General features: G+C 39.4%; 4 protein-coding genes across 5 annotated transcripts in view; 2 read left to right on the forward strand and 2 right to left on the reverse strand.

The window, feature by feature from the left end:
- Positions 1-10,615, reverse strand: part of pnpla7b (patatin-like phospholipase domain containing 7b) — a 29,038-nt gene extending 18,423 nt beyond the window's left edge. Inside the window, exons 1-14 of the mRNA XM_008280622.1 lie at positions 10,561-10,615; positions 10,308-10,382; positions 10,037-10,124; positions 9,141-9,220; positions 7,493-7,587; positions 7,044-7,184; positions 5,619-5,778; positions 4,617-4,697; positions 4,321-4,449; positions 4,095-4,175; positions 2,802-2,922; positions 2,617-2,694; positions 647-729; positions 147-296 (exon numbers count right to left, since the gene is read on the reverse strand). Of these exons, the coding sequence (XP_008278844.1) occupies positions 147-296; positions 647-729; positions 2,617-2,694; positions 2,802-2,922; positions 4,095-4,175; positions 4,321-4,449; positions 4,617-4,697; positions 5,619-5,778; positions 7,044-7,184; positions 7,493-7,587; positions 9,141-9,220; positions 10,037-10,124; positions 10,308-10,382; positions 10,561-10,602 (1,404 nt within the window). The 5' untranslated portion in view covers positions 10,603-10,615. The remainder of the gene's footprint in view (positions 1-146; positions 297-646; positions 730-2,616; positions 2,695-2,801; positions 2,923-4,094; positions 4,176-4,320; positions 4,450-4,616; positions 4,698-5,618; positions 5,779-7,043; positions 7,185-7,492; positions 7,588-9,140; positions 9,221-10,036; positions 10,125-10,307; positions 10,383-10,560) is intronic.
- Positions 10,616-12,043: 1,428 nt separating this feature from the next.
- On the forward strand, positions 12,044-13,281 carry mrpl41 (mitochondrial ribosomal protein L41). The gene is made up of 2 exons (XM_008280621.1): positions 12,044-12,114; positions 12,586-13,281. Exon 2 carries the CDS (start codon positions 12,605-12,607, stop codon positions 13,010-13,012), a length of 408 nt encoding a protein of 135 aa, XP_008278843.1. The 5' UTR covers positions 12,044-12,114; positions 12,586-12,604; the 3' UTR covers positions 13,013-13,281.
- A 301-nt stretch (positions 13,282-13,582) lies between these two features.
- Positions 13,583-22,611, reverse strand: dph7 (diphthamide biosynthesis 7). Of its 2 annotated transcripts, none has more exons than XM_008280620.1 (10): positions 22,577-22,611; positions 22,089-22,261; positions 19,714-19,847; positions 19,546-19,633; positions 17,962-18,056; positions 17,690-17,847; positions 16,255-16,327; positions 16,081-16,146; positions 15,806-15,978; positions 13,583-14,668 (listed from the first exon to the last, which is right to left on the reverse strand). In XM_008280620.1, exons 2-10 carry the CDS (start codon positions 22,218-22,220, stop codon positions 14,259-14,261), a joined length of 1,329 nt encoding a protein of 442 aa, XP_008278842.1. In that variant the 5' UTR covers positions 22,221-22,261; positions 22,577-22,611; the 3' UTR covers positions 13,583-14,258. The 2 variants fall into 2 exon arrangements, with proteins under 2 accessions (XP_008278842.1, XP_008278841.1); XM_008280619.1 differs by having other exon boundaries at positions 17,690-17,850.
- Positions 22,612-23,005: 394 nt separating this feature from the next.
- The window catches only part of LOC103356473 (SH3 domain containing GRB2 like, endophilin B2), a 34,235-nt gene continuing 31,613 nt past the window's right edge, over positions 23,006-25,627 (forward strand). Inside the window, exon 1 of the mRNA XM_008280623.1 lies at positions 23,006-23,226. Coding sequence (XP_008278845.1) covers positions 23,164-23,226 — 63 coding nt within the window. The 5' untranslated portion in view covers positions 23,006-23,163. The remainder of the gene's footprint in view (positions 23,227-25,627) is intronic.

Below are 25,627 nucleotides of genomic sequence, written 5' to 3' on the forward strand. Positions count from 1 at the left end.
ATATAGAGAGGTGATTGTTCACCCTCTCAGAAGTACATAGTTATGACCACCACAGCAAAACAGAAATACCAAAATCAATCATATTTTTCCATTTGGTTTAAGTTGACTTTTGCGGTAGTAGATGTATAGTTTTAACTGTAAGCTACCTGTATTTGGATGACCTGCTGCAGATCTTTTTTAGCAGCTTGGAAAATAGCATTAACTTTATTATGGTGGACATTTCCTCCTCCAGCATCACTGTAGTGGTAAATAGCAGATGGAGTATGCTGCATTGTCACGGTCTTCTTTAAAATAGACTGAAAAGATAAAGAGCGACAAAAAAACAAAAACAAACAGTGGTCATGAAAAAACATACCAATTCAAAGTAACCATAGCATGTGTATGCAAATACAGTGTAATGTAACAAATCAATTATATAACATCACTCAGGAAATAACCAATGCTTCAGTACACCTGTCCTGTAAACCTCAACAAATTCCTGTATATAGTATTTCTCTGTTAGTTGAATAGTGTTTCAAAAATTCCTGTGCTCAGTCAACTTTCCTTGTATCCCTGATGTTAACAAGCCCAAGAAAAATATCAGTCAAGTTTATTGTATTGTATGTTCAACTTCAGCAAACCACTAAAAGAATTCTCATCTAGAGACCTTAACGGGACTGTGAGGCATCATGTCTTCTTTAGCAACTCGATCTCGTTCATATACTCTGTTGAGGTCAACTGACATTTCACCTGCAAAATGCAAACAAACAAGAAAAAAATCACAGTGATTATGCTTATCAATCAAATTTTGTATGAGCAACAACAGTCACTGAGACTGCACTGATTAGCATTCCTGACGGACAACCATGTGTCTGTGTTGTCTTAGAGGATTCATTACAGTTTACAGACTTGCTTATGCCGTTTTCACTGTAGCAGCATATTAAAACAAACTTTTCATGTGCACTTACAACTGAACTCTCTTGTTTAAGTCCTCTGTGGCAAGTTTGCTGGTTCGGAATTCAGATTGCATGGCTACTGATTTGTCAGGTTTGACAGTGGACTCCTGAGCATAAAATTTGTGGGCATTGCACATGAGTACATTAGCAGTAACAATAGCTCAAAAAGTGAGTATTTATTGTTGATTTATAACAGTAGCAAGACATTATGAACAGGCTTGCAAAAAAAAACAACCCAAAACTGAAAATGTAAAACACAAGGAATAAAGATGATATACTCAAATTGCACCAAAGAGTTTCATTTTCCATTCATTTTTACAATTTAAAAACAAACAAATAAAAAAAACAGATCAGTGACATGAGAAAAGTAAACCTATCCATATATTTAGCACACCTTTATCCATCAAATTAGAATCAGGGTTCCAGATAGCTAGAAGCTCTTTGTTGGAACTTGTCTTAAACCTGTTGCCAAGTGCTACTCAAAGGGATTGCTGGGTTTTTCTGTCTGGTTTCTGTAAGGTCTTCACCTGTGTGATGTGCCTTGAGATGACATATGTTGTGCTGCTGCTATACCAATAAAAATGAATTGCATAGAGTCTAGAGTCAGAGGTTTCTTTTGCTTTGGTAGTGTGTAGCGTCATCATGCTGAGATTTAAAGAGCTCTCTGAGATTTTCGGAAAACAAGGCGTGGATGGCCAAAATACTTAAAATTGTGAGGAAAATCAACTACAAGTGGCACAGATTTCAAACCACTGATAATTTGTGCATGACCTGATGCCATAACAAATTCAGCTCAAGAACAGACTGTTTTTTAATTCAAGATAGCATTTCCTCGGTCCTCTGTGGCTTCCTGTAGAGACCTGACTTGGTGTCCCTGTGTGTGCGTGTCTGTGTGCGTGTGTGTGTGTGTGTGTGTGTGCGTGAGTGGCATTCTGTGTTAAATGTGGGTGGGTGGGGTTTTGCATTTTATTTTGTATCCCCTGACCCCTTCCTGATTGTGTTCTGTAATGTACAGCACTTTGTGATACATTTCATGTATGAAAAGTGCTTTATAAATAAAGTTTGATTGATTTATTTGATGCAGAAAGAGTCTTCAAGAACGCCACAATTTCATCACAGGAACTGCAGGTAATTAACATTACGAAGGAAGGGCTAAGGAAGCCCAGATATGAATCTGATTGATGTTTTGGGGACATCTGAAACAGGCAGTACATGCAAGAAAACCCCCAAACATCTTGTAACTGAAGGGATTTTACAGAGAAAGTAGTCAGAAATTTCAGCAAACCTGGTAAAGACTGGTGGACTAATGTGCAATCAAACATGCCAGCTTATGCAAAATATTAGCTTCTGAAACTGAGGGTGTACACATTTTTGTTTCTTAAACCACTGAAAAAGACAACTTTGTATTGTTGGGTTCTCTGTTCTGTGTCAAATTTGTAAGGTCTTTACCTTACTATGTGAAGTGCTATGAAACTACATATGTTGTGAAGTGGCACTATAGAAAAAAAATTGAATTAAAAAGGCTTATTTCCTCATGGTATACCACCTTTATCAATAGGCAGTGTTTCAAAGACGATAAATGTTTGTCAATTAAAAGTGTGCCAAAAAAGTTGACAACTTCCATACTTGCTTTATCACATGACTGTATGCGTGTGTACAATGATGTTACATGTGTGCATACCTGTTACAGCAAGTGGGCTGGAATGAGAGCGAGATTTCTTGTATTTTGATGTGGGCATGTCAGAGACACTGGACCTTTCTGCACATGCACATCAAGAAAACACATTACTTCAGACAAACAGTACTACATAGTCTTTACTGAAGCCTAACACTGAAAATGTGTAGAAAAAGCCTGTAGTTTCAGACCAGTGTCGGCCTTTTCTGAGACCAGATCATCAGACTGGGATGCCTGTCGGCGGAAGCTTTTGTGTGGATGAGCCTCCCCCAGAACATTTGCCACCGACACCAGGGAGATAGCTTGACTCTCCTGTTACACACACAGAAATCCGTATGATGTTTTTCAAAGTCATCCTTTCATTTATCTTTAACTAAATATGGGATATGGTTAAACTGATATAATCAAATTCTACCATCGGCTATTGCGTGTGGCTCACTTGCGACAAGAGGGACATGCAATTAGACATTATTTAATCATATACATTCTAAATTTTACATAATGATGCACTGTTTTGATCAAATTGTGCAAAGGCCTACGTGAATATTGTTGATATTAGGGAATGAGAAATAAAACACATAGCTAGCTTGAGGAGTTAACAGTAAACATTCATGAGAGAAGTAGGGCAGTAAGAACATGTTCCTAGAAAAAACACTCAAAGAAACTTGGGAACGATGGCAGAAACATTGGTAAGGTTAAAAAAGAGGGAACTCACTTCCAAGCTAATGGCTGTCATGCAGGGCATGACAAAGTAGACAGTGTAGAATACTTCAGTGAGTGAGACTACTTGGTTTAAAGGCATCCTGTGAAGTTTTTGACCACTAGTAGCGCTGTGGAGCAAAGGGGACTCCTTCATATTTGTCTCTATGTCAGTCAGTGCTTACACACAGAGAGCAGCAAGAAATGCAGCCATCTTCAGCAGCTTGTTCTATATGTATTTATTAGACAGCAAGTATTCAAATAATGTATTATGGTGAGAAACACCGAGTAGAGAGATTAACCTTGCTTTTTACATGGTAGTGCCACATGACTACTTTAAATCCTTCTAGAGGAACCAACACAATGACCCCACAGGCCATACTGGAAACTTAAGTTTAAATTTATTCCTAGAATTTTGACAATACTGTGAGTAAAGTTGTATCCTTATCCCTTAGTTAAGTCTTGGTGTGCTGCAAGTGCAATATTTTTTTTCCTTTGCATGCACAATGCAACTACCAGAGTTTGCAAATCCACTGGGTGTGGTTTGTTGAAAACTAAGGCAGAAATTGCTGATGCCTTGATGTCTAAACATTCCTAATGCTCTTAAAAAGGCTTCTACTTTGGGACAGTGCTGTACATAGGAAAAACTGTCAAACAAAAAGTGAAAAAAAGCTGAGCTCAACAGTAATACAGATATGAAAAGTGAGGTTATCAAATCTGAAACAGTTTTGCACTGTCTATGAATATATGTCAGATTACAGTGTAGGTTATAAAAAGAACAGTACCGGGTTAAAGAGCTCAGTGGTAAGGCCAAGGTAGTTGTGTAAGGCAAGGAAGGTCACTCTCTGGAGACGCACCATTATTATCTGCAAGACAGAAAAGAAACATTGTGACACAAAGAAAATACATAAATTGCTTTGCTGCATGTTATTCATTGGCTAAGGTGATACTTGCAATGCCTGCAGGTGAGTTAATAAGCTAAATGCCTTTTATTATCTGTGGACACTTTACCTGGATGACACGGACCAGAGTTTCAGGATATTTATCAAACACTGACTGAAATGCTGCAGCTGGAAGACGCAAGATGGTGGAGGGAACCGCTGCCCTTGCAGACACTGTCTTGTAAGGCGCTGGGTAGCCCTGAAATATCAAGCAGCAAGGGGGATGATATTGATAGTAAAATCCTTAATGAAAACAGATTACTGTTTTAAAATCAACCCTACGTTACATGTATATAATATAGGAGGATGAAGATTAATAAGCAAAAGCAGAAATGGAGAGGAGGGACAGATGTATGGCACACGTACAGTGATGATGTCCAGGATACTGAGCAAACTGTGAACACTGTCTCCTGGTAACACCTCCTTAACAACAGCATCTGTTCCATCCTGCAGTAAAACATAATCAGATCTCAGCATGAGACCAGAACAGTCACGAGAACACAGCTGATAACTCCAACACATTGATTGTTTTTTCATACTTGTCACTAGCATGGTAAAAATCAAAATGATTCAAGCCCCTTAACCTGCAAGACACTGTAGTGAAGTAAATACAATTTAACCACAACATATCCACTCACACTTGAGCAGTCATAGACAGTTTAATAATATAAAGCTAATGCCTTCCGATTCCTCTTTTGGCATTTTAGCTCATTCCTCATGCCAAGTTGCTCAGGGAATCCAAAGGAAACTTTGGATTTTTTTAGGTTGCTGTGTATAATTATGGAAAGTCTAAAAAATATATAGGTACAGTTTTTAAACCACTGTCTTATTGGTCTAATGAAATTGTTTCTTTCTTTAGTTTTTTAGATGGTTCCTTTATCTTTGCTTTGTTTGCAACGCAGCTGTAACCCCTGCAGTTATATCTGTTTTAACGCTGAAGCAAATGCAGTGTTGTTATTAAACTTCATTGGAATTTGCAACAATCTGTTATCCTCACAGACTAGTAAGTGATTAATATTAGATAAAGGCTGAATAATTATGACATGGCTACATTACTATAATATCACCCAGCAATGCAGATGTATTTTGTTACACAACTTCTTGTGTAACAAAATATCAATTTTGACTTCACTTCTAAATGAGCTTTTACAAGATTGAATTTCCCTTCTGGGATGAATAAAGTATTTTTCATTTCATTTCATAAATCTAAAACTCCAAATCATCATAAAACAGTTATTGTTTAAACCCTTACATTCTCAGCCAGGTTGACTAATTATGATTCAAATATACGGTACACTAAACAGTGAAGACAAGGCTGCTACTGGAACACCAAAGTTCTTGTGATTTCTGTGTAAACGGTGGTCTTACACTCTCATGGATGCACAGCTCCAGACGCCCATCTTGAACCACGTAAATGCTGTCATCAGTGTCACCGGGTCTGAAGAGTGCCTCTCCCTGGTGCAGCTGGATTAGTACCATGTGACGACACAGCTCCAGGAAGAGAGGCTTCTCGAAGTGGCCGAGCACTCTGGATACAAGATATAGTTGTAATACTGCGAATGTTCCCATAAACAGTCACAAAATGTAACACTACAGATGATTCAGGTCATAATACGCCCTCAAATAAAATCATACTCCTCTACACTGCTTTATAGCCAAGGTTGAGCAAATTCAACTTTTAACACCATCAATGAATCAGTATACTGTTCTACCCCTTTTTTCTCCTCAAGGTTTAAGTGACATGTTACTGGATGTAACCAGCAAATAGTATTTAATAGTGCCTTTCTTTCAAAATCACACCACTGAAGACAAAAAAGGTCAACTACCTATATTTTTTAACATTATTTTATCTAGATTTAATTCTCATTTGTATTGTTGTGTCTTTTAAACATATCTGTGACATTTTATTCAGCAAAAGTTGCTTTGATTTTTCCTTATTAATCTTTCCTTACAGACCCAGATTCTCCTCCACCCTCCAGCAGGCTGTTTCGGATCCAAGTTGCATAAAATCTACATTATTAATAACTACCAGCTATTTTGAGGAGGTGGTCTACTCAATGAATAATGCAAACTTCCTTATGCTGCATATGTACCGTCAGTAATGGAGACACAAGACTGATTCTAGGGCAGCTGTTGCTCAGGTGGCAGAGTAGATAGTCCTCTAATCACAGGGGTGGTGGCTGGATCCCCATCCCTTCATGTCTACATGCAGAGCTGTCCTCATGAAAGCCACTAAGCCCCAGGTTGCTCCCGTTGACAGGGCAACCACTGACACTGGTGCATGAATGTGTGAATGACAAACACTTTGTAAAGCACTTTGGAACAACAAAGTAAAAAAGACAAGGGTAAGAATCTGCTGTTGCACACCTGAGACTGATAAAAATCAGCGAGGTAAAGTGTGTCAAGACTTTTAAGGTGCTGAATAGGCAGCAACAGCACTCCTCCACTGCATTGTTTTGCCTTTCATTCTGACTGGGTTCAATCCAAACTCCAACTACATAAGTGACTCAGACCGTCAGCTAGCTCTGGGCTCCTTGTATATTTGATTTGACTTTCTGCTGTGATGTAGCAACACATACTGCTTCAGATACCCCCATTTTTCCTGCTTGCAACACATCGACTTCAACATCTTGCTGCCTAATATACCCCACCCCTTGATAACTGCTATTATTACAAGAGAATCAATATCATTCACTTTACCTGCCAATGGTTTTACTGTTGTAGCTAAGTAGATATCCCTACTGATCGGGGAGAAAAATGAGGAGGATGATTAAAATGTGTCATATTACTAACCTGACATTTTTCAGCATGTATAACACCTCAGAGGGCAGGTGGGAGTTCTGAACGTCAAACTCAGTCAGGTCAGCCTCCAGCAGAGAGGGAGGAGGCTCTTTTGGCTGCAGGGTGGGGGGCTCCTTCCGGATACGCAGGATCCTAACACAAACAATAAAAAACACATTCAACATAGTGCTTTTAAAAAAAATACAAATATTGAACTGATTTTAACAAATCTGTGAGCCAGTTCTATAAACTCCTAATCCTAAAGCGAACTCTGCACAAGATTCATGAGATAAGGTAAACACAACATTTAGATGTTGGGCTTCTGTTTTCATGCTTTTAATATCTTAAAATAACAACTTAAAGTAAGATTATTTTGCTGAAACAACTGTTCCCAAGGTGAAAATTAAACATCCAACATTCAAAGCTTATCTCAACACCAAATGCTCAAAAACAGGACTCACTTGCGAGCTATTGACAGGACTTTGGTCCTCTTCCTCACTCTCTGCCGTGAGGCTGAGTTTGAGTTAGAAGGAGGAACTGAAGACAGTGTTTGAACCTGGAACAGTAAGGAAAAGAAACCTGAGGCTTCTGATTACAATAAAACAGGATTATACAGACAATTCATGCTTTTTAATGTTTAATAAAGTTTACATTTTTAGTAAGGCACTCTGAATGGGCTTGCTGAAAGATGGAACATAAATAAGCTTCCACCACCTCTCACCTGCATATGATATATTAGGGTCAGACAGCCATGAGATGAACAATATATTGCTAATTAATAAGTAACTGCTAAACCATTTAACTCCAATACTGTCTGTTACACACTGTTTGCTGCTGTATCACTTGGATGTTTACACTGTGCTATATAGGAGCAGTAGCTAACCATAAACACATGCATGATATTTGTGTGTTCTCTTCAACCTTTGGCCTGAGCTCCTGTGAGCAAATTTCCTGCTATTTGTTAGCAGTGTACTCTGACTTCAAACATGTTCAAAACTGGAGAGTGCAGAAGTTTAATCTTAACATGTATGAAAATATTAAGTCATAGAAAGTAACAGAAAACTTTTAGTTTCGTGGAACACCAATAGAGCAAGTACATAAATTGGTGACTTTTTTTGCATTCCATTTGAATACACAAAATGTTTTAGTGCAAATGGTAATCATGAAAATTAGCTGGACAATTATAGTGAAATGCTGAATATGTGAAAAACGTTGTTGATTTGCATAATACCTCAGTATTTACTTGCCCTTCTTTGACTTTAATGGCAGCAAAACTCAAGCTGCATTGACTCCACCAGTTTGTTTAAACCGATAAGTCACGTTATCTCAGCATGACATGATAGTGTTCCAAAGAGCTTCTTGTCATGTTTAGGATTGTTCTGCCTTCTAAGTCTTCAAGTGTTTCTAAAACTTTCTAAATGTTTAGTGGGGTTGATCAGGTGACTGTGGAAAAAAGTCCATAACAGCCAGCACTGCTTGGTCTTCTTTGGTCTCCGAGTCAAATCTTTGAGGTGTGTTTCGACGTATTATCAAGCAGCAGTATCAGTTCTTCTGCAGAAAAATGTAAACCCAAATGGTGGAGTATGTTATCCCTGACCTGCATTCTTTATTTAGCAAATTTGGGATATTGATCTTCGAATGGTGACTTTTGGACCCCACTGTATGCAACTTCTGGCTTCTATCTTTATCTCGGTATGGAAACAGACTTAGAACTTAAGGGTAAAAATGCTCGTTATACTGCAGTGGGCAGAACACTTCTTCATTCCAGTGGTTAAAAGACTCTGGGGGTTCTAGAAATAAAGAAAAGACGAACTATCCGCACACCAAAACAGGCTCCCTTATACAATTTATTGGCGTGACGTTTCGAGGAAGAGCATTTTGCTCGAAAAGTCATGCCAATAAATTGTATAAGGGAGCCTGTTTTGGTGTGCGGATCATTCTTCTTTTCTTTTCTCATTTTTGACATTTTGTGATCCAGCACCAACCCAGTGGGCCTCGGGGATGTGCGTGTCTTTCCTTCATCAGGTTCTAGAAATAAAGCCTTGTTAAACAACTTTAAACTGTGGGATTTCACAGGCTTCCAGTTATAGAGTATAAGAAGGCACTAACCTTTCTCATGATCTTTCGACCGTAGAACATTACTTTGTCTCTCTTCCTGAAGCGATAGTGAGGGACGCCGGCCTCCTCCTCTGAAACAACCACATATTCTGTGTAAGACTACCAATCGATCTGTGCTTATCAGAGTGATGAGAATTGACATTTAACTGTTGGTTTATAAAACACTGAATAATTCAGGATCAAAATACATTTCTATTCTGCTGCTGCATTACCAACTGTACAGGCCTCTCAAGAGGTCTGCTTACCATCCCCAGGGTCCAAAATAAACATAGAGAAGCAACTGTGTTTCTGTAGGTCTGCACCAGCCCTCAGTTCTTATAAAACATGGACTGATTTTAGCTGTTAAAATAAATTAAGCTTAGGAAGGTTGATTCTTATCTTGCACTGCACTGTAACTTTTAGTTTACTTGATTTTTAGCTTTCACTCTGCTTTAACAGTTTTTTTTTTTTTTTTTTAAATCTTACTTATTCGTATCTTATTTCACTTTATCTTACTATATTGCTTAAGGAGGGTTCTATTGTTTTGCTTTGCATTTTATGCAAATGATTTTGCCTTGCCATCTATGAATATAGATGTACAAAGGGATAATAATACAAACACTATTTAAATATGTAAAAAAACAAACAAACAAACAAACAGACAAACAAAAAGCTAAACTGCTGTTGTATCTGAAACACAAACCAAAGGTAAATCATTACAACATCTTTAGTGATACCGTAACAAGCATCAGTTCAAATTCTCAAATCCACTGTTGGTAAAGCAACACTAAAACATAAAAAATGCATCTGTTTGTACTTTTGAACATCTTTGCCCTAAAATGTTTTGGTTTTTTTGACACAAATGCATTGTAAAACAATACAGGAAGAACAGTGTGAAGGGCACTGACTTGACAGTTTGTATCTTCTGTAAAGAAGAAACACAACAGTTCCAACAACAGAAACTGCCGTCACAGCTCCAATCAGCACAGCTGTCCACTAGAAGAACAACACACAAGACATTTTTCTTAATATATACAAACAAGGAATGATATATGTATGTATGTATGTATGTATGTATGTATGTATGCATGTATGCATGTATGTATGTATGTATGTATGCATGTATATTACACACAGTACCACAGTCAGACCATGAGGATGTGAATGTTAGGAGGTTACCATATTGACTTCTGTCCTCTCCTCCACAAACTTCTGCATCCGGGCTGTTAACTCATTACTGAGTGGAACTATGCTCTGAAACATCAAGCACAGAGATAACACCGACAGGATACAATCAGCTGAATGTGAGACAGGCTGTGTCTAAGAGCTTTCGACTAATCAGTGCAAAAAAAGGGTTGATAATTTTAAGAAGACAAAATGATGGTCTTTTCAGACTGTGAAGTATAGAAACAGCTGTAGATGGATGACATACTGGGTATATGCTGCAGCTCTCCTCTTCTTCGTTGTCTTCCATGTCTGTTAACCAACAACAACAACAACAACAACAACAAAACAGAAAATGCAACACTATGATAAAGCAACTTCATAGGTTGAAATTTAACTCAAACTATAAAGAGTGAAACATTCGGGATGGGAATACACTTAAAATGATGCCTATTTTGTTGCATGCTATAATGGTTGGATTAAACTTTTATGATCGTATATTAATAATAGCACATGACTCTGGCCCCTGACCCTAGAAACATTAGTGCCTTGCTCCACCCAGCTGACCAACACAGGCCATGGAAATCTGGGTTAAAGATCACTTACACTTGTCAGTCAGTGTTTGAAACCAGACACTCCTGCACTTAAACACTATCAACCTCCGTGAGCTCTTTACACAGTCAGGCTGCCTCAGCTCTGAAAACAAGTGGAAAAAGCTCCCCCGTGGGAAAAGTGGAAAGATTGAGGGGTTTAGTTTGTTTACCAAATACATCTATACGAGTGTCACCTCTGTTGCTTGTTTTCTTGCCATGTTGACTCAGCTTGGGTCTCTCTTCAAAACTAGACGGGGTTTTTTAGGTCAATGCTTGGTGTGCTACAAGCAGAAAAGAAGTAAAAGCTGAATTGAAAGGGGAATTTTAAGTTATTCAACTTTTTCCGTCTAAGGGAGTGCATTTGTCGGAGAGCAGACAGAAGCAGAACTCACTTCTTGACTTTTGACTTCAACTCGTTTGAGCGACAACATCGAGACTGCTCCTGTTTGACAGGATTCAAATGCAGTGTAGTGCAGGTGAAGCCAAATGATTCACAGTTCTGCTGTTTAATATTTGCCTGCAGCTAAAGCTAGAAAGGTGTTCAGAGACAATCTATTTATTTTTTAAAAAAGCTAGCACAAACTTGAAGTTTGTTGTAGCTAATTCCCAACGTGACCGCGGACTCCGCAGCATTCCGCTACTCGACTTGAGGACAACCTATAATAAGTCAAAACCGGAACGACGTCTGCACCGACAGAGTTAAAATGCACACGAACAAATAAATCTCCATATAACAATTTTAGAACGAAAGCGAGCAAACTTTCTTACACGTACCTTTGTTGGGTCAAAGTTTTTGTGTATACATGAATTGCATTAGTGTGAAGACTGCTCGGTGAAAGCAATCTGGATATCCTGTTATTCTGTCAAAATAAAATCTTCCTTGAACAAACTACTCCAACTTGAAACAGACACAGACTGCATCTAAACGGGGCGAAGAATAAAATGTATTCGCTATGTTTGACTTTTTGGTGAAATAAATATTATTTACACTTTCTCTTGATAACTTCATGCTGTGGACACACTAATGTGGATTTTTAAGCATTTATTTTAAAGATGAATTGTTCTTGTTCTTGTTCGCTAACACTAACTAACTTGACACACCCACAATCGCTGAGCGTTAGTATCTCGCATGTTGATTGGTGGATAGTGTTGCCTCACAGCCAATCCCTGAACGGTTCATTGGACTGGGGGCACATTGCTTACATCGGCTCAACATTCAGGTGCTCAAGGTGAGAGGAGTCGAATTTCTGCTTAAGTTATTCGATATGTGTGGATGAATTAAGTATTTTATTAACATACAGGCAAGCGGTGTTTAGTATTTGAGTGTAAACTTATAATTAACTTGCCAGGAGACGATGCAACATTAAGGTTAGCTAGCTAGGAAATTATCGCTCGTTAGCTCGTAAGCTAGTCAGGTACCAGCAGTACAGCAGGCGACACAACAGTTTTCTATGTCAAGTTGTCAGTGGGATGTGTGTTGACTCTACATTAACCATCCATTACCTACACACCGCTTAATGTTAAATTCTTGTAATAGCTTCTACAGAGTTACTTGATCATACTTTTCGTATTTGCGCAAATATAAGTGATTCCTCTGTTAGCTAAACATGCCGTAGTCAACGTGTTGGCGTTGTGTTTTCGCTGGTTTTAAAATACGTGACTAAAGCAGTCGTTCATTTCTTCTCCATCTGTTCTGGCAGAGCTAGCCGCTGCGGCACCATGGGTTTGTTGTCCACGCTGATGAGGGGTTTTGTCAGAGGCGCTGACAGGATGTCCGAGTTCACCAGTAAACGTGGATCAAGGACTCACAATAAAGGCAGGGGTGCAAGGCCCACTGGACTGAACCTCTCCAGCAGAAAGTTTGTGTCCATTCGTAGCATGATTCCTGAGTTTGTAGTGCCTCATTTGGAGGGATTCAAACTCAAGCCATACGTATCCTATCGTTGTCCAAAAGGAACAGAAGCGCCACTCACAGCAGAGAGTTTGTTTGCAGAAGTTGTGGCACCTCAGATCGAGAAAGACTTTGAAGAGGGCACTTTCAGCAAAGACCAGCTGGAGAAGTATGGATTTGAGCCCACACAGGAAGGGAAACTCTTCAAGCTGTATCCTAAGAACTATGTGCGTTAATGATGGACCTACAGTGTGATGGTTTTGCAAAGAAATACAGAAACTGCTGACTAACTGGAACCAGACAGCTGAAGGCCAACTGATGTGACACCTTCAGGAAAATAATCACAAATGGCACCGTAAACAATAGTGTTTCTGATATTTGATCATCTGGCACTATGAAACTTACAGGCATAATTCATACTGCAAACCTGTATATTAATCACTGTAAAGATTATATGAACAGTTTGATGTGATCATTTCCAAATTAAAATTACTAATGTACAAAACCAAGGGTTCACATATGTTTGTCACAGAAAAAAAAAACGTACATGTGGGCTGGCGAGACTGTATAACTACAACATCCAGAGTTGTCTGAAGTTGCCAATAGTTACGCTTGACATTTTCTAAAACAGATAACATTCAGTTAAACACAGTAGCATTATTGTTTCTTTAGCCCAGAAGCTTGTGATTTTTCAGAGTTTTTTCTCCCCTGGCCAAGCTGAGATATGAACAGTGAACTAACAAACATGTCTGTGGGACTTCATTGGATAAACTAATGAATGTAACCAGTAATGACAGTAGCCTCTACAAATTTCCAGGAAATACTTTAATGTAGTTTCCAGAATTATCATATGGTGAATATCACCACCTCAGATTTCTGGGGAGCAGCACAGACACTGCAGTTTATATCTAGAGGTTCATTACAAGGGAGTCATAATGCAGCCACCAGCTAATCTGGGCTAAAACTCGGCCTAAATGTAAACACGTAACTGAATCCAAGAGTACAATGCCCTTCAGCAGCTAGAAGGGTGCAAAGGAAAACAATTTCCCTTGAGGACCAATAAAGCTATCAGACAAATTAACATATAATGCATGGGTACATAACTTAAGGGTTAAAATTGGTGCTCACCTTCAAGCAAGCTGGTTTTGTCAGTGTAATGATTTTCCTCAAACACACTTAAAACAAAAGATATAATAAAAGTGTGTGTGTGGTTGTATTGCTCTTGTTGCCACAGAACACAGGAGTATAAGGATTATGAATGATTTATGCTTAAATACAAGTTTTAAAAAATCACTGTCATTATGAAAATAGAGGGTTTTGCAAATTTCACATTCTGTGATAAGTTATTCCAAAGTGAAGGGGACAGTGAATGAAATAACAGTTTATCAAGCCCATGTTATAGTTAGGCGATACATTCTGCTTTACTTCGGTACATGTTATAGTTTGATAGACAATATTTCTACAGTGTCATCTCAAGCTTGGTCAGCCTTGCTCTGATTCCTGAGGACCTTTATCAGGAGTCCAGTCCCAGCGCCATACATGGAGCATGTGGTCATAAAATGAGCAGCTCGCCAGCAGACAGGACAGTGAGGGGGCATCCTGGTCAAGGTTGACGGCAGGACCTGCAGTAGGTGTGGTAGAGGGAGCTGGTATTCCCTCTGGGATGTATCGTCCAGCGTCGTCCTCCAGGGAAGTATCAAAGCTGGCAGTGGGAGATTCATACTGAATCCTCAAGTGTCCTCTGCTCTCTGCGAGGCTTTCCTTTGGTTCTGCGGCAGGAGGTGAGCAGGGAGCAGGGTCCTCCAGGGACAGTCTGGACCAGTCGGCTCCATATGCCAGGGAGTTGTGAAGGATGTAGGAGGCTACAACAGGACATGCTTCTCCACTGCCCTCTGAATGATGTCAAGAAAACCAACAATAGTTATTAAAAACTCCAAAATAATTCATATACAAGAATCACTAACTGTCCACTTTTGAGATATTCTTGTACTGGTGCTATCCATCAATCCACACAATCTTTTGTGTGATATGTTTGATTTACTGTTCTCTCATGCAAGCTGTAGTACTACAATGTTAAACTGCCTTTGAGAAGATGACAAATCCTGCATTTTAATATTCTTTCATGCGCCAGGTATTCAGAAACCACATTTATCATTATCATTGTACTATTTACAGAATTTACTTTTACTACAACTATAACACCAGTAATTGGAACAGCAGCCAGTATATTATAGAAAAATGTAAATATATGTATACAGGCATTAAATACCTCTCCAAAGCATGTACACTCATCTGTTTTGTTGTTTTTTGATTTGAGATTTTAAATTTAAGCTTCTTTTTTTATTTTTCTTTCTAAGGCTCCAGAACCTTTTGATGTCTTTGTGGACATTGAATGACATTTTAGCATTTGAGAAGATGAAATTTCAAATTGCTTAGCAGTTTTGCTTGAAACATCACTCAATGCATAACCTATAGCTAATGGCTCCTTAAAAACAGTTTCTAATTAATTTCTAGATGATCAGCCGAACTTTGCAGTAGTGGTCTCTACATTGTATGAATCAGGAAGTTAAACTCAAAAGTAAGGTGAATCTTAAGTACCTATGTTAACTAACCAAAAATCAAGAACAATGTATGAAAGGTGGCATCTGCATTTCAGTTGAAAGATTGGTGGTGTTTAGCTATTAGCATAGTTACGTGTGCCAGATGTTCAACTCCTCTCATTCCCAATGCCACCTTTGCCTCTATGTCCAATCCTTGTCCTGTGCAGGAGCACAAATGTGCATATGCGTGAACATGCACAGGACATGCTGGAATAGTGTTGTGTGAATCAGTGTGAGCCACCTTGTTTCCCATACAGAGCCACGGTTGTGTACAATTTTTTTTTTTTTGGTCCAGTGCATACAGAACAGACAGCTAGCAGGCTGTGATGAGATTTTCACTGAACTTAGCAAGAAGTATGTTGGATGACTGACTCCACCCTTAAGAATTCAAGGTTAGTATTTCCTTGTCCATCTCTCCCTTAAACCCACCTACAGCCTGCTGGCAGTGAAGGATGTGGAAGTCATTATGCATGCAGGCTGCGAGCAGCAGGTGCTGATTGGTTGGATGCCACTTAAGCCTCCACACCCCGCCACCCACAGGACTCTCATTGAGGGGCTGCCGCATGTTCCTGCCATCCCACAGCAAAATTTGCTCATCATAGCTGCAGAGGAAGAAGATCCGGACATGACATAAAAACTATAATGGCAATCATCCACTGTATAATTCTCACACAATGCCAACATGTAGACATGAGGATATTTACCTGCCAGTAGCCAAAATGTGTTCCCGGTGTGGGTTGCTTTGAATACTACATACACCCATTGAGTGCCTTTAAAAAAAACAACAAAAACAAAAACAAAAAAACAGAATTTGTCACTGTTTGCCAGAATGAACCATCCAAGTCACAGCTGACATAAAACATTAACACTCTAACTACCTTTTACTGGTGAAAGTGGGGCTGGAGGGACCAACTCTGAGATCCCAGCCTTTGAGTTTGCAGTCATCCCCACCTGGGTGGAAAACACACACACACACACACACACACGCACACACGCACACACGCACAGACAGCATATGTGTGAGAGAGAGAGAGAGAGAGAGAGAGAGAGAGAGAGAGAGAGGCATGCAGACAGCTCACAAACTAGCCATGGATGTAGACACTATAATGATGACGATGATGATAGATGTGCAAGGGGGGGTCACAAAGGGATTTTAGCCTGATCTTCCCAAAAGGGCCCCTTGTGGCAACAAAATTGATTCTATTGTAACTTGTTTTGGCTTTTTGTGAGGTAGCTACATCTACAAATTACTTAGCTTTAGATGCATCCCTTGAGCAACTTGTTTTTTGTTTGTTTTTTTCATATTCATGATAATAATTATAATTTTCATCTTTTTTCTACTTCTCCTATTTTTTCGATCTCCCTCTGTCTTGCTTATTTGAAATCTGACTTAATGGAACAATAAATGACTTGTAGTAACACCACCCACTAACACCACCCTACTTTTAGGGTACACCCAGCTGTCTTCCCCCAGGGGTGCCCTGTCCCCTCCTCTAGGTTTTACGGACCAGGAACTCTGCTGTATAAATCATCATCATCATCATCATTAATGCAATCAGTTCTTGTCTTTTCTCTGTCTGCTCTCCTCTCAGCCCAAATGGTTAAAGCAGACAGTCGCCAACCCCAGGTCTGGTGTCAGAAGACTTTCACCTCTTCTAAATAAAAATGAGGTGGTCCTCCCCACTGATGCTGAGGGCTGCTCAAGGAGGAAATGGTGAATTCCTCTCTGTAATATGTACCGATTTATTTTGTCTGTTTCTTTTGCTCATATCTATGTAAAGCACCCTGTAACTTGTTTTGAAAACATTCTAAGCAAGTCATTATTGTAACTACATTATCTTGAATTATCATGTGATATGCATATGTGTCTATGCATTAGTCTATGTATTTATTTTGACTCCCTCTCCCAACTCAAAAACCTCACAAACACCACTACAGGACAATCCACAAATCACATCCCACTCCTCTAATGTCTGTTTTACTGCGTTATCTTAATGTCTGCACTAATACATTTAAAAAAACAAACAACAACAACAGACAGCAGAGGGGTCTTTTCACACTCTGAAAGTGACTAAATACAAAACTAATATACACAATATGTTTGTGTGAAATTATGTGCGTTGGTAAATGACCCTTTTAAGTTGATATGTCCTGTAAAGATTACAGGATTAAGACATTAACTTAAGTAAAACAAAGCAGGCTGATAGCCATAGAAGGAAAGGGAATTGAAAATTGTTGGTCCCCAAACGTCAGAAACAGGCTTGCAAGTATTCATCTTAAAATGTGACAGAATACAATATGAAGTGGTTTTACCAGAGTAAATCAGCTGCGTGTCCCAGTAGGAGAAGGCTGAGATCCATGCTTCGAAGTCATGGGCCTTCCACTGTGACAGAGCCGTTAAAGCGCCTTCAGCCAGAGAAAGAACGCTGATGCAGCCTGCAGAGTCACTGCACACCACTCGGACATTACTGCTGCTGACACAAGAGGGGGTTGTTCAAAGTGAGCACAGTTGTTTTTTTTTTTACAATGTATGACAGTAGCTGTTCTATAAAAAAACAAAAGTATAGGGTGCTCTGGTACTTGACCTGTCTAGCCTGCCAGTAGACCAGTCCAATGACAGAGCCAGCCGCTCTGCTCCAACCTCCAAACTGCTCAGAGCCTGCAGGCTGCGGCCGCCTTCCTACTGGATACACACATTTATAAGTGGGGACTACCACAACAACAATGACACTAAGTCTAAATGAATGAACTGTGACTGTTAGAGTTGGCAACATTTTAAATTACCAGCAAACTAGCTATTTATGTATTATTTATTCCACATTTCTCTGGCCAAACATGTACTGCAATATGTTGATATACAATATAAAATGTGATGTGTCCCTCAAACACATCTGTTTCATACAAACACACAAAGGAGATATATCTGGCAAAACACAATTTAATACTAAGAGCTCAGAAAAATGATCATATCTCTGTAAGACATGTAAGGATCTTGACGAATTCTGATGCTGATTCAAATGTCTGTGGACAGCATGACACTAATAATAATGTTGTATTCACACTGTGCTAATACTGTGTTGGCACTCTTGTTCTTAAACAGCCTCACTTCTTGGTGTCACAGAGTCTACAAAATGTTGGAAACCTTTCTCTGTTATTCTGCTCCATCGTGACATGATTTATCACATCATTTCTGCAGACTTGTCAGTTGAACATTCATGCTGCCAATCTCTGTTCTACTACATCCCAAAGGTGTTCCGTTTAATTGTCTTTTTATTCTATTTTATAGAATTTTAAAATATATTTTTACAATTTTATTATTCTGCAGTTTTGTCTTTTAAATTATTATACCAATTTTTATGACTTTCACATTTGTGGTTATAGTATTTTTTATGTATTCCTTTATAATTTAGTTTTATTTTATACTCTACTTGTGTATTTTTATCTGCTTATCAGTGATCTATAAAGTGCTTTAAACTGCACTAAGCTGTATGAATGATGAAACTGAATTTAGATCTGATGACTGGGGGGCCCACGGAACTCAATGGAAATAGCTATTATAAGATGGTAAATTATGGCAGTAAAGGGAAGCACATGGTCAGCAACAACATTGAGACAGGCTGTGGTATTCCAACCATGATTGATTGGTATTAAGAGCCCCAGAGTGGGCCAAGAAAACATTTCAAACACAATTAAATAACCAGCAGAAGCCAGAACTTTTTACACAAGTCCGGTTGGGCCTCTGGATTCCTGCTGTTGATGCAAGATTTAGAGCTTATCATCTACAGCCTCAGCAGAAATAAAGATTCATCAGATAAGGCTGTATTTTCAAGTGTTTAATTTTGGTGACTGGGTGCCTATTGCAGCCCCAAATTTCTGTTTGTGTAGGACAGGATTAAAAAATATCGCAGTGTTATTTGGTGTTCTAATCCTGTTTTCTCATACAAGGCTGCATTTACCTAAAACTGAAATATGTTGTTTAAGATTTATGTTCTTAAATTAGAAAGCATGGCATACATCACAGGATAAGTTCCTTTCACCTACATCATCACAGTTTTGTTTATACAGGCTGACTATGGGTCCTCTTAAATACCCTACATGAATCTAGACAGAAACTCCTTAAAATACATGATGTCACTGTCCATTAGACTTCTTTTGCTGTTTTTTTTCACCTGACTCTCTGACAATGTGTACAGCTGCAGCTCCCCCGTAGCCACTGCCATTCCCAGCATAGCCCTCTCTGACACAGGCATGTGGCACCTGCAGACATGCAAAAGAATCAACAAGAGGGAAGTTAAAAGTGAAAGCAACAGCTACACTGGTCAAACCTCATGTCTTACCATTTCATATCTAAAATGGCTGCTGTGTCCATGCGCTGTAGCTCAGTGAGAGGAGGGCTCATCAGTCCTTCTCGTTGAAATTCAAAAAGGTACAAACGCCCTGTTCGGCTCGGGGTTGCATCCTCCTCCCCTACCTGCAGCATGAGTGCATAAATGACAAAGTACATCAGCAGGAGCATGAGTGGTGTAGCCCCAATGTGTTCCTGCTGCAGAACCACAGAGGATGTTGGCTGCACAGTTAATCATTTACAAATCTACCAACGAGTATTAATAAAGTAACCTTAAATAATGCCTGAAAAAGGAAGATTATAAAAAGTATACCCAATAAATAAACCACAAAACTATCAAATAAAATTAGAATCACTTACTGATGTAGAACTCAATAATTTCAAAGCATTTAAATAATATTCCCAAATTCCTCGAGATTTATTAGTTTTTCGTGAACAGTCTGGCAAACGAATAATAAGAATAATATTTCACAGATATACACAGTTTCTACCTTCTTCTGGTCAAATACCACAAAAGGAGACATGATGCGACACTGATGCAGTTAGTGCTCTTCATTCATTTTTAAAAGACAATCTCCAGAAGTATTTAGCTGCTGCTTGTAAGCAAAACTAAAGCTGCTCTGTCTGGCTATGACAATTAAACTGTGGTTGGATATATGCCTATTGTATGGATTTCAGCCACAATCATAACAATAGCTCTAAGCAGCAGACTATTAGTTAGTTTTCTCTCTGAAAGCATTTAACCAGCTACAGCTGACAATGCACAATTCTCTGTAATCACAACCAGTGACGGTCTACAGGCTACATGATATTTCTCATTAACACACACACACTCTCATTCAAATGCTCGCCTGCAATCGGGAGCAACTTCGGATTAAGCATCTTACGCAAGTACACTTTGGCATGCAGCGAGGTTGGAGATCGAATTGCCAACCTTGCCATTAGTGGGCAAACCGCTCTACCCACTATTGTAGTTAGCTATGGTTGGCTAAAGCCCATGAACTTATGACAACAGAGAAAGTCAGCACACCCTGAGGTGTGACTGTTGCCAATACTACAATTATGGCTGTGACATATGTATGCTTAATCAATGTAATATTGACAACATGCAGTTGTAGTGGGGGTACAGTGATAGTTTTGCTGGCTGAGTGTCCACTGTATTTCTGAATTCCTAAATAAATAATCTGTCATAAAAGTACCACTGGTTAACATCATAACCATTAGACATATCCACAGCACCCCAGATTGAATCCCAGTAGTTTGGAACAACAACCATGTTTCTAATTGCAGCTTCAGCATCAATGCCAGGCAGAGCAGCTACACCAACGCTTCTAAACAGGATTCGAGAGCCTGATTCAGTCTGAGATCAGTCTTTTAAAATGAATATCTGTAGTATTTGCAGAGTGTTTCCCTAAACAGCCAGTTTGTTGTAACTGGACTGGAAAAACACCCAAACTGTATGTATGGATCACAAGGAATGTAAAGCATATTGTGAGGCAGTGCAAGAACATTGCAAGATCATGCAAATTATTGCTAGTGAATGTAAAAATATTGCAAGGGTCCCCAGAAAGTCTGCGACACATTTTTAACAATGAAAGTAAAAAGTTTAAGTCTGGATTTTCAACCATAATTTGAAGATGTTCAAACCCCTGAGTCAAAAAATTGAGGATTATGTGTAAAAAAGGGAGTTAGGAGTAACAGTGGTGATCTGCTAGCATGTCTTGAGTGATGTTATTATGTTGGCTTAATATAACAGTGTACTAACCCTTCAAATAAACAACATGTGGCAAATAAGTGTGAACAGCCCCAACTTCTGTTTCCCCATTATGGTGCCCTAGCACCAAGTAACACCATTCCCTCACTTTTCTTGTGTTGAACTATTAAATTGCATCAAGTATGCAGTCCCGATGAACTGATTAAATACAAAATACACTGCGCCTCAGTCATAGGTAACTTACTGTGACAGCTGATATTGTGCTTAAATCCTGAATTATCAATAAGAAACTGACAAACACATGTACACAAATCAAGCAGCAAAAGGCACCTGGACTGCAGGTTTCTGAGGCCAGTGTATCTGTTGGTACATCAGCCTTGCCATTAAAGCTGAAAGTAAGCATTTCAACCGTTTACTTCTGGTTCTATTCGTGCAATGTGTTTCAAAGAGTAGCAAAATCAATAATATTGTACTGTGAAAGCTGAGTTTGCATGCAAGTAATAAGGACAACAATGTGTAATACCATGTTTGTAGAAAAGGAACACCGAAACGTTATTATTTTTGAACAAATCAAGAACGTAAACAGATCATCTGCGGTGGTCTGAGGTACTGTTTGGACAAGAGATAGTGGTATGTATAGTACGTAATCTCACCCCTTTCTGTAGCTGATATGTCCCACAGGCCAGGATGTCGTGGTTCGGTGGAACAGGACACCACTCCACTGTGTCCGCACTCAGCTCCGTGTCAAACACCTGTAGACTGCGTGTCCTAGACTTCCAAGCCATGGCCGCCTGCTCTGCATAACGTTACTGTGCTGGTCCAAAAACTAAGAAAGTGAAATTAGTTAATTTTATATCTCAACTGTGAAAACAAAGTTCCACTCATATGAGTCCATCAAGCAGTACGTTAGACCTCTAAATGCCTAGCTAACTTTCTGTAAGCTAACTATATAATCAGTTGAATAGCTAGCTAGCAAGCTACAATTAACTCATTGTTGTCTCACGCGAGGCAAATCTTCAATAGTCGAACACTCATGATAGTATACAGATACTCTATGCAAGCAAAAAAAATATCCAAAGTGAATTTATTTTTTATTTAAAATCGAATATCCACAGAACAAACCATTATCAACAAAACTCACATGTATGCCAGCCCTGCCTGGACGATCCGTGCGTCCTTGCGTCATCGCTCAGCGTGATGGTGCATTCAGGTACCACAGTAAAAGAAGGACAGGAATGCTGCAAAAATGAGGCAAGCAATTGGATTACAAGTAAACGACATGCACGCATGCTGAGTCTACATCTTGTGACTTTATTGTGGTCTTGTCGTTTTCCTAGTAAAAACCGGGACCATAAGTATCACGGGTACAGGCGAATGTGATGTAGCGCTGTACCATGTTTTTTTTTTTTTTTTTTTTTGCTGCATTCGATATTTAAAAATGGCGACGACTGTTGGCCAAACCGTTGTACTGCATTTCAGGGAAAAGCTAAATGGAGTTAATGCATTTCACCTTTACATGGTATTATCATATTTATATCATAGACACTCACCAATATCATAAGAAGTTTAAAGCTGTGCTTTTAATATTTCTGTGGAAGGATGAATTTGACGTAACAAGGCCTCGTCTGTTGGGGTCACGTGACTGTTAGCGTGTGCCATAACATCCAGCCGTTGGTATTGAGTATTCCACACAGTGTGTAACATCAGTAGCTAACAGATATTAACACAATGGATTTCAACGTGAAGAAATTAGCCTCCGGTGCTGGATTGTTTTTCACACGAGCTGTCCAGGTAATGAAATGTCCGTCAAAGTGCTGCGGTTTGGATGATGCTTCCTTTTACTTTTGACAGCCAGCTGTTAGTAGCGTTACTAATTTTTGGCACAGCAGTTGGCTACTTGACTTCGCAGTATGTGGCTTTGCTGAATGTCACGTTACGGTTAAGCAAGAAATAGATACAGCTTCTCAATATTCAGCTGCTCGTAGTTGAGGCCGGGTCAAAACACTGCCATTGTAGTGAAACATAGGGCTGTTCAAATGCTGTCACTGGCAGTGCTGTTAGCCACGAAGGAAAACGACAGCAAGCTAGCGTAGCGCTTGCTAAAATACAATGATTATTGACTCATTTGAAAGAGCTTATCAATTTACACAGTGAGTTTTATTCTTTCTGATAAGTTAGAGTGTGACGGGGAAATGGGACGGTAAAGGATGACAAGTGAGCGTGAGCAGGTCGTAAACCGTCACGACGTCACGACACGGGCGTAGGTTGGTTTGAACATCGGGGGGCACGTTCAGTGGGGGTCTGGGGTCCTCCTCTAGCAGGTTATAGGCGTTAAACACTTAATTTAGGGCATTCTGGTGATATTTTTATGCATTAAGTTGTCCACTTTTTGCATGGCATCTATGATATGTAATATTTCAGCAGTTTATTTATTTCAAAATGTAGCCCTTTTTAGACATGCACTCCTTTTCATTAATCTACCATCTATGTGACCATGTCTAAATGAGCACTGTGCTCACTTTTCCATTGAAGTTATGACAGGGGTATTGCTGGGCTGGACCTTGTAATTTTCTGTATCACTTTCAACACAGCACAAGTCTGAACTGTATGAAGTCAACAGCTAGGTAATGGTAACTGAGATGCTTTTTCAACATTTCGGCACCAGTATTGTTCAAAATCAAAAAGCAAACATAACCTGGGTTTTGACAAACATCAACAAAATGTTTAGTTTTTGCTTCCAGCTGTTTGTTGGAGTCTTTCGTCTGAGTTGATCAAATACTTGCAGCATCAGACAGCATCAGGATCGATATGAGTGTCTCCAAAGAGACAGTTAAGTGTATTTACGCATGTGGAACAAAGAAACAACAACAGCATTTTCATGAATTACTTATAGTTATAAATTATTCCTAACATGACAACAGGATTGATCAAAATCAAACAGTAAGTCACACTGTGTACTTTTCTTCACCTCAGACAAGTGCGCTGTCACACACAGTCAGTTAAATCATTTGTTGCTTAGCATCCACAGGTTGAGTCCTGAGTTCAATCGCAGCTGTCTGGATATTTTTTAATTTTACTGTTAATAGAGGAATAGTTTACATTTAGTCCTACATTTATTGTTGCATGTTTATACACACACAGTCCAAAAACATGTTGAGGTTAATTGGTGATTCTAAATTGTCCGTAGGTGTGAATGTGAGTGTGCTTGGTTGTCTGTCTCTAAGTGTGGCCCTGCGATAGACTGGCGACCTGTCCAGGGTGTCCCCTGCCTCGCCCTAAGTTGGCTGGGATAGGCTCCAGCCCCCCCACGACCCTAGTGAGGATTAAGCGGTGTATAGATAATGGATGGATGGATGGATGTTTATACAAGGTGTGTCAGAAAAGTTTCAGGACTGGTGTCACAAAAGTTATATTGCAAATCCAAACTACAAACTATAAGTTTTCCCCTTCGAAGTAATTCCCCTGGAGTGTAGCACACTTTCCCAGCCTTCTCTGCCACACCGCCATGCACTCCTGGAAGGATTCTTCCAGGATCCTCCGCAGCTCCGTTGTTACAGCCATCTTGATGTCGTCCACGTCTTCAAAATGGGTCCCCTTGATGACCCCCTTGAGCTTGGGGAAGAGGAAAAAATCCCACGGAGCCATGTGGGGTGAGTGGGGAGGTTGCTCCAGCACAGAGATGTTCTTCTCAGCCAGGAACTGTCGGATGCTCAGGGCGTTGTGAGCAGGCGCGTTGTCATGGTGAAGCAGCCACGACTTGTCCTGCCACAACTCTCGCCTCTTCTCTAGCACTGAACAATACAAACGCGGCAGGATCTCTTTGTAGACTTTCTGGTTGATCGTTGGAAGGGGAAAACTCGTAGTTTGTAGTTTGGGTTTGAAATATATCCTTTCTGACACCAGTACTGGAACCTTTCTGACACACCTTGTATGTTATACATCACTAAATGCTCCGGACAATCTCACATTTATTACAAATATGCGTGCATATTGTGGCTCTGTCCATTCCTGTGGTAGGAAGGTGTGAATGAAGAAGTGAGGAACATGAACGGAAAAGTGAAATTTTTTTGAATGACAGAATTCAGAATTAAATTGAATGACTGTCAATTTAATGGTCAAATGAACCAAAAATGTCACGTATCCCCTGTTTTGTTTTTATTTTTGTTTTTTCAAACAAAGCTTAAACATTTTC

Source organism: Stegastes partitus, unplaced genomic scaffold (assembly GCF_000690725.1).
Source record: "Stegastes partitus isolate 25-593 unplaced genomic scaffold, Stegastes_partitus-1.0.2 Scaffold202, whole genome shotgun sequence".
In the NCBI taxonomy this organism is placed as follows: Eukaryota; Metazoa; Chordata; class Actinopteri; family Pomacentridae; genus Stegastes; species Stegastes partitus.